Source organism: Diceros bicornis, chromosome 37 (assembly GCF_020826845.1).
Source record: "Diceros bicornis minor isolate mBicDic1 chromosome 37, mDicBic1.mat.cur, whole genome shotgun sequence".
NCBI classification, from domain to species: domain Eukaryota; kingdom Metazoa; phylum Chordata; class Mammalia; order Perissodactyla; family Rhinocerotidae; genus Diceros; species Diceros bicornis.
The window spans coordinates 19,841,894-19,850,197 of NC_080776.1; the positions used below are offsets into that span (position 1 = coordinate 19,841,894).

General features: G+C 61.9%; 1 protein-coding gene across 1 annotated transcript; it reads left to right on the forward strand.

Annotated features, from left to right (window-relative positions):
* Window positions 1-931: 931 nt before the first annotated feature.
* B3GNT7 (UDP-GlcNAc:betaGal beta-1,3-N-acetylglucosaminyltransferase 7) lies at window positions 932-5,462 on the forward strand. The gene is made up of 2 exons (XM_058533199.1): window positions 932-1,017; window positions 3,035-5,462. Exons 1-2 carry the CDS (start codon window positions 1,007-1,009, stop codon window positions 4,227-4,229), a joined length of 1,206 nt encoding a protein of 401 aa, XP_058389182.1. The 5' UTR covers window positions 932-1,006; the 3' UTR covers window positions 4,230-5,462.
* Window positions 5,463-8,304: the final 2,842 nt, after the last annotated feature.

Below are 8,304 nucleotides of genomic sequence, written 5' to 3' on the forward strand. Positions count from 1 at the left end.
AGTAGCTGGGTCTGGCACACACAAGCATATTAATAAAGGCTTGGGGACAAAAAAGGTTTTGAGTGAAATACTTGTTGATGGATGAAAAGAAAGGGACTTGGGCCAGGCAGACAGGCTGGGCAGACAGGCGTTCTCCTGGCGGGGAGGGGGAGCTCTCAGGGGTGGGAAGGACCCCAGAGACGGAGAGGCCGCTGACCGGCGGCACAGAAAAGGCTTCCAGAGCTGTGGCCCAGCCGGGGGCCTGACACAGGCAGCCCAGTCTCCTCCGGCCTCTTCGCCTGTGGATTTTGCTCCCCCAGCCCAGTCCCTCCTCCCCGCAGATCCAGCTCTAGCAAGCTGGCCGGAGGGGCCCCAACAGCTGGATGTGGGGGGCCTGCCTGGGAAGGGGCAAAGGGAAGAGGGCAAAAGGAAGTGGAGGGAGGAAAGGAACCCGTCTGCCTCTGCCTCTCCCACCGAGGGGGCCAGAGGAAAAAGTCCGAACGGGGCCAGAGGGAAATGGCGGGGGCCTCGGGCGTCCGGGGAGGTTGAAGGTGGGCAGTGTCCCGGTTACCACGCGTCCAGAAGGGGCCGGAGACGCCAGGGAAAGCTCCGCGGGGTAAACCGCGTCCCCAGGGGCGGGGGTGACCTTTGTGGGCCCCGAAGTCCCGGCTGGGCCACTCACGCTCGGGCCGGGTGACCTTGGGCGGCTGCGCGCGCTCGGGAACCTCGGGTTCCGCCTCCGAGCAATGGGTGACTCCCGCCTGGCCGCGGTGCGCAGGGCCGGGCGCGCGGCCAAGGGGATGGATGGAGGGCCGGGGGCGCCAAAGGGGTTAACGCACCTGGGCCGCCGCCGCCCCTCCAGGCCCCTCCTCCGGCCTCCGGGAAGAGGAAAGTCACAGCGGGGGCGCGGCCCGACCGCCGCCCCCGCCCGCCCCTGCCGGCTCCCCGCCCGCCTGCCGTTGCCGAGCCGCGGCGCTCAGAGCTGCGACCCGCGCGCTCCACTCCGCTGCCACCGGCCCGGGCCGCCATGTCTCCGTGGTGAGTCGGGGCCGGCCGGGCCGTCGGGCTGGGGGCCTGGGCTGGGGGCGCGGGGGCCCCCGGGCTCCCCCTCCCCTGGAGGCCGGGGGCGCACAGGGGGACGCCGGGCGGCTCTCGGGGATGGGAGGTGCTGCGCTGGGTGTCCGGGAGCTGTCCTCAGTTTCCCGGGGACAGACAGGCTCGCGCGGCGGGGCCAGAGATGACCAGCGGTGCGCGGCGCCTGGATCAGCCGCTCGGCGGCCGGGGACTGCGGGGCCGCTGCACTCAGCCCTCCGCGCGGCCCCTATGTCCCCCTACGCGCCGGCCCCGAGGCACCCAAATCCCACTCCCGGACTCCGGGAGTTGGGGGACTCAAGATCTCTCCGGCAGCTGAGTCCCGTCCCCCACTCCGAGTGCCTCTTGAGTCCTAGGCGACCCCGTCCTCTACCTCCACCCCCCAACTGGCTCTCCCTCTTCCCCCGGAGCTCACCTCTCCGCCTCTCTTCCCCTCCTTTCCTCCCCTGCGGAGCATTTTTCCTGCAAATGGAGTGGGGCGGTGCAGATGGACCCGGTCTGGGGCGCAGGGGGCCTCGCCGCATCCCCCGCTGCTGGCGTGACCCCCGCTAGACTAACTCTAGCCTGGCCTCCCAAACTGGGGTGTGGGGGGCTTCACTGAAACCCCCAGGGCTCAGCAGGGCTGAGCGCTCTGCTCTCCCAGCTAGGAGGCTCGGGTCTTGGGTTACGCCCCCCACCCCAGCGCCTGAGGTGACCCCATCTCCCAGACCCATGCACAGGAAGCCTTGGGACCCCATGGAAAATTGTCGCTCAATAGGGCTCAGCTTTTGATGGCCCTGCGTGTCTGGATCTTCAACCAGCCAGTCCTGAGACCACCCCAGGCTTCTCCAGTGTCCCTGTCTCTCCCATCACCCTGCACCTCCCCCCGTGGAGGTCACGGTCATTTCCCTGCTAGCCTGGCCCTGCAAGGCCACACTTTTCTGGCCTGCCCTTTCCCTGGAGCTCTGAGCCCCTATGTCTCCACAGGAGAGACCAGGGCAGGCAGCCTGGCTCCCCCAAAGTGTGAGCTGAGGAGAGAGGGTCCAGGGGCTCAGGCCCCCATCCCTGTGCCTGGCCAGCACTCCTGACAGAAAACTCTCCTTTCTGCTTCTGAGATGGGTGTGGTGGGGGTTACCTGGGCAAGGAGGGTCCCTGGAGAGTGGAGGTCTGAATATGTCCCCCTCCCAGGGCAGTAGAACTGGAGGACTTCATCTCTCCTAGTGGGATGTTAAGGGAGTGGGGCCCAGGCTAGGGGGTTAGGGGCCAGTGGACATGCTGGGAGATGCCCGCTCCATTTTCAGGCCTCTGTCAGCCATGAAGGCTGTTCTTTTTTGTTGGGTCAGATGGATGAGGTGGAGCCGGGAGGGACAGGCTTTTTCAGGTCCCAAGTTAGAGGCTACTCCCCAATGTCCCCCACACATTATTGTGCTCCAGGCTGCAGAGCACGTGCCATCTCTACCCCTCCCAATGGTTCACGGGGTTTGCACAGACACGTGAAAGCAAGTGGGGTGCCTTGCGGGGATGGGGAACAGAGCAGAGGTCCCCAGCAGAGGTCATTGCTGTAGAATCACAGCGTTCCCCTGACCGTGTACCCACTGCCCGCCAGGCACTTTAGATAGTGCTCCAGCCCCGTGTTGTTATCCTCATTTCGGGGAAGAAGAAATCACGGTTTGGAGAGGCTAACGGAGACCCACTCAAAGTCATTTAGTTTGTAAGTGGCAGGGCCAAGATTTGAACCCCAGCAGCCTGACTCCACGGTACTCATACTTAAGTTCTGTGCTGTGCGGCTCCCTTGGTCCTGGAGGAGGGAGGTCAGGGTGGGAGAGGACGCTGGACCTTCCTCTGATGGCTCAGGGACCCTGGGACTGGAGTCCATGCCCAGGGTCCACTTGCCCATCCAGGACTGCAGGACGAGGGCTACTGGGAGAGTCACAGGGCACTCATCTTTTCATCTCTCCTCTGTACTGTCCTCCCCCGACCCCAGGAAGAGAACCGTCTACAAGACTGTGTGCCTGTCCCTGGCCTTGCTCGTGGCCATAACAGTGTTCCAGCGCAGTCTGCCCCCGAGCCAGTTTCTGCAAGAGCCCCCGCCACCCACCTTCGAGCCACAAAAGGCCCAGAAGCCAAGCGGGCACCTGGTGAACCCCAACAGCTTCTGGAAGAACCTGAAGGATGTGGTCACCCCCACGCCCCTGGCCTCCCGGGGGCCCCAGGCCTGGGACGTGACCACCACTAACTGCTCAGCCAACATCAACCTGACCCACCAGCCCTGGTTCCAGGGCCTGGAGCCGCACTTCCGGCAGTTTCTGCTCTACCGCCACTGCCGGTACTTCCCCATGTTGCTGAACCACCCGGAGAAGTGCGGCGGCGACGTCTACCTGCTGGTGGTGGTGAAGTCGGTCATCACGCAGCACGACCGTCGCGAGGCCATCCGCCAGACCTGGGGCCGGGAGCAGGAGTCGGCGGGCAGGGGCCGCGGCGCCGTGCGCACCCTCTTCCTGCTGGGCACAGCGTCCAAGCAGGAGGAGCGGGTCCACTACCAGCGGCTGCTGGCCTACGAGGACCGCCTCTACGGGGACATCCTGCAGTGGGACTTTCTGGACAGCTTCTTCAACCTGACCCTCAAGGAGATCCACTTCCTCAAGTGGTTTGACATTTACTGCCCGGGCGTCCACTTCATCTTCAAAGGTGACGATGACGTCTTTGTGAACCCCACCAACCTGCTCGAGTTTCTGGCTTACCGGCGGCCGCAGGAAGACCTGTTCGTGGGCGACGTCCTGCAGCACGCCCGGCCCATCCGCAGGAAGGATAACAAGTACTACATCCCCGGGGTCCTGTACAGCAAGGCCAGCTACCCGCCCTACGCAGGTGGCGGTGGCTTCCTCATGGCCGGCGGCCTGGCCCAGCGCCTGCACCACGCCTGCGACACCCTGGAGCTTTACCCCATCGACGACGTCTTCCTGGGCATGTGCCTGGAGGTGCTGGGCGTGCAGCCCACCGGCCACGAGGGCTTTAAGACTTTCGGCATCTCGCGGAACCGCAACAGCCGCATGAACAAGGAGCCCTGCTTTTTCCGCTCCATGCTCGTGGTGCACAAGCTGCTGCCCCCCGATCTGCTGGCCATGTGGAGGCTGGTGCACAGCAACCTCACCTGCTCCCGCAAGCTCCAGGTGCTCTGACCCTGGCCTCTGCTCCCCTGCAGGATGGTGGAGGGTCTGAGCCTTACGTGCCACGGGGTGTGGTGGGGTGCAGGTAGCCGGAGGGGGGCCTCCCTCTGCGCACACTTTCCAGAAAGTGGAGCGGAGGCCCGGGAACGTTTGGAACTGCCCAGACTGGAGAAGGTCATCTGGGAAGCGAGGCTGCTGGCCGCTGGCAGCCCTCCTGACCTGGGTCCGTTGCCTGGCTCCCTCTGACTCGGTGGGAGGCCCTGGTGGCCTCTGAAGGAACCCTGTGCTCAGGTACCTGGGCTCCGCCTAGCCCTGGATGGGTCTGTGGCTGCCCTCCTGTCTTCACAGAGACGATTCTCCTCCCGTGAAATGCCTCACTCTCCCCAGGGGCCCAGCGGCCCTTTCAGAAGAGCTCAACCCTGTGCAGGCTCACAGGTCCCCCCACAGTCCACATCCCCCCCACAGTCCACATCCCCCCCACAGTCCACACCCCTGGGTCTCCTGCAGATGGAGCCCCAGAGAGCCCTCAGCACACCCCCATTCCTGCCTGGAGTTGGCTGCTCCCAGGTGGCTTCACTCCTGGCTGCGTCCTAGAATGCTCCCTCCAGCCTGTCTGGAAGCACGACCAGCCACTCTGACTACCTCAGCGATCCTCAACCTCCGATGGGCCGCAGCCCCATCCCACCCCTGACGCAGGGCAGAAGAGCAGTGAGCGCTCCGGCCCCCGCAGTCACGGTGCTGCCCGCCCGGCCCACGCCGAGGGCCCTCCTGCAGCCCCACCGAGGCCTGGCTCCCTGGCCAGAAACCAGCCAGTTTGGCCCTGGAAGTGGACATTCCTCTGTTACTGTGAAGTTTTATTTATGAAGAATTTGGAGGGAGAAGGCGCCAGGCCTCAGGAGATGGTGGTGTTCTTCCCTTCCCTGCCCTCGTTCCAGCCAGACACGGCCTCCCTCGGCCCCTTTTACCATGACCACCACCACCCCCTCCAAGGGCACCCCCTGCCCATCACGGCCCCGCTCCAGAACCCTGCCCCTCCTGCCGCCTCCTTCTCCAGAGCCTGAGCAGACCAGCATTTGCTTCTGTGAAGGGATGAAATAACCCTCGTGGGCCACCCCATCCAGGTTCCGGGGTCCTTGGGGGTGGGTGCAGAAGGATGCCACCTCGTATCTCAGGGTGGAGTCACCTGGGCAAAGACTGAGGAATCAATTCTATTTTCTCAATAAAAGGGGATTGGTGTTTTTCTGGCGTGAAACTTCCTGTTGCCATTTCCATCAGAGGGCCTGTCTGGGGCCGAGGTTGCCAGAGGTTTCTGAAGACACAGCTTGTTCTTTGCGCTTGGCTCGTGGGTGCACAGGGGCCAGAATCAAGATAGATGCCCCTGGGGCCGGCCCTGTGGCGTAGCGGTTAAGTGCGCGCGCTCTGCTGCTGGCGGCCCGGGTTCGGATCCCGGGCATGCACTGATGCACCGCTTGTCAGGCCATGCTGTGGCGGCGTCCCATATAAAGTAGAGGAAGATGGGCATGGATGTTAGCCCAGGGCCAGTCTTCCTCAGCAAAAAGAGAAGGATTGGCATGGATGTTAGCTCAGGGCTGATCTTCCTCACCAAAAAAAAAAGAAAAAAAAGAAAGATGCCCCTGGACGGGGCAGTGAGGGGGGAGTGCAAGACTTTGGAGCTAACAGGGGCCCCCCGAGTGTGGGCCAGTGCATTCCATGGAGAGCAAGGCCAGAGTTGACACCCAGGCTGGTGTTCCAGTGGGTGGGCTTGGGTGGGGACGTGCAGGGGCTGGTGGGCTCCCTGATGTCCTGTCAGTCAACCTGGAAGCGTTGATAAAATTGACAAGAAGCCTTGAGACAGTGGCTCAGGGGGGTCCAGCTTTGGGGGTCGGGGGGACTGCGCTGTGCCCAGAACCCTGGCCTGAGCTGCTTACCTCCAGGAGGGTAGGGGGGTGGGGACAGCTGCCCCCAGGAGAAGGGTCACGGGACCACAGTGAGCAAGCCAGCAGCTCCCTGCCTAAGGCCAGCTCGGGGCACTGCAGAGTAGATCAGTTACCCCCGGAGAGTCACCCTCTCATTAATGTTTCCCCTGGGCCTCTCCTTTAGATGCATCATAGGAACGGCTGGGTCTGAATATAACGCAGCGTCTTAGAACGTAGAAGGGGCACGAGACTAAATGGACATCCAAGCCCTCAGAGAAGAAAAAAGGGGACATTTAAAAAGTTAGAGTTTCAAGATCGCGACAGCAGAGGGTGAAACAGCACGGGGCCCTTCTGAGGCGGGGCCTCATGGCTGCACAGGCTGCTGCAAGCCGGAGTTGCCAGCCCTGTTCCTCACTCACCCACTGAAGCCAGGGCTGCAGAAAGCAGAGTGGGGCTCAGAGCTCAGCCCAGCGAGGGCAAGAGCAGCAGAGGGCCACCCAGGAGACTGGGAGGTGGAAGGGCCACGGGACCTAGGCCTAGGTGGGGATCCAGAGGCAGCATCGTGTTGAGCTTCCACCTGAAGGATGAGTGGGCAGGCCGAGGGAAGGGCTTGCGCAGAGGGCGGGAGGGGAGAGAGGTGGGTGCGTGCTGAAGCAGAAGGGCTGGGGCTGGGGTGGGAGGCAGGCAGGGCCTGTTCTCAGGCTTTCTGGGTTGCAGGAGGGTGTTCAGACTTGATCCTGAGAGCAGAGGGGCCAGCAGCAAGGAGCAGGGGCCCTGGGTGTGCACCCCTTCCTCTGAGCTCACTCTGGCTGTCTCCAGCTGGGCCTGGGAGCTCTAAGTGGAGGCAGCAGGTTCCCAGTCGCTCCTGATTTCATTTCAGACCTCAGGGGCCCAGGCCTGGGCTGGCCCGGTGGGCCGGGAGAGAAGCGGGGCACCAGCATTAGCCCAGCAGAAGGAAGGGAAGAAGGGCGGGGGAGCCCACCTGAGGGGCCAGTGGAACAGGACCCCCAGCACAGGGTGGGGAGCAGGCATCAGCCCTGCGCCTGATAGTGCACCTGCATCTTGAAGGAGGAGTGGGCATTTGTCTGTGGTGGAAGGGGATGGGAGGGACAGTCCAGGTGGGAACACACACGACAGCCCAGAAGTGCGAAAGAGCCGGGCCTCCAGAGAAGCAGCCAGCTGCCCTGTGTGGACAGTGATGGAAACAGGAGGAGCGAGGCTGAGGGTGTCCTGGTGAGAAACCTTGCTAAGAGGTAGGGTGCTTTCCACAGACATTGAGGAGCCACCACAGCTTCCAAAGCAGGGAAGAAACAAGATCAGATGGGAACCCTAGAAACATGTCCTCATCCCCAGTCCCCCGTTTGGGGCATTGGGAGGCAGTCGGTCTCAGGCCCCAGGAACATCAGGCTGGGAACATGGAACATGGTCCCAAAGCATCCCCACCACTGTCCCCCAGCTCCTCTGTCCCCTTAGCAGGAACTGGGCTCTACGAAAGAAGAGGCTAGTGACTGGGAGGAGATTTGCTGGCATTGCCCACCCTAAGCCAGCCTGTCCAGAAGAATGCCCCAGCCCAGACGCCACCCCAGCTGATTGCAGCCCTCAGCCAGCTCCTTGCTTGGCTCTGGCCCTTCCACTCAGCTGGCCCTGGTTTCTTCACTCTGCCTAGGAGTGTGACCTGGCTGCCTCCAACGACAGGCCTGGCTTATCTGAGGTTTATTGCCGATCATTCTGGGAAACAGATATAAAGGCCATTCTGGAAATTTCCAGAACCTTCAGGTATTTACAATCTTACTTCCTGGGCAATAATAACAATTGCCATTTTTATGGAGCATATCTGACATGCCTGATACTATGGTAAGCACTTAACATGCATAATCGGTATGACATGAATTCAGGGTACAAATATGGTTACATCTTAATTTTTCTCATTGATTGCTCAAGTCCCTGAGTCCCTCATGTACCCTTATTGGCAGAAGATTGAAAGGGAGCAGCACATGACACCCCATAATATGCCTCTTTGGCATAAGGATTATCTTGAGTTGGTTATTTTTAACCAAGTAGAAGTTACTCTCTTGTAAGGGACATTTACATTTATAAGGGAAATCTCCAGTAGTGAGTTTCTCCCTCTCTGTACCAGGAAGAGGAGGATGGCTCTAAATCATTAGACACTC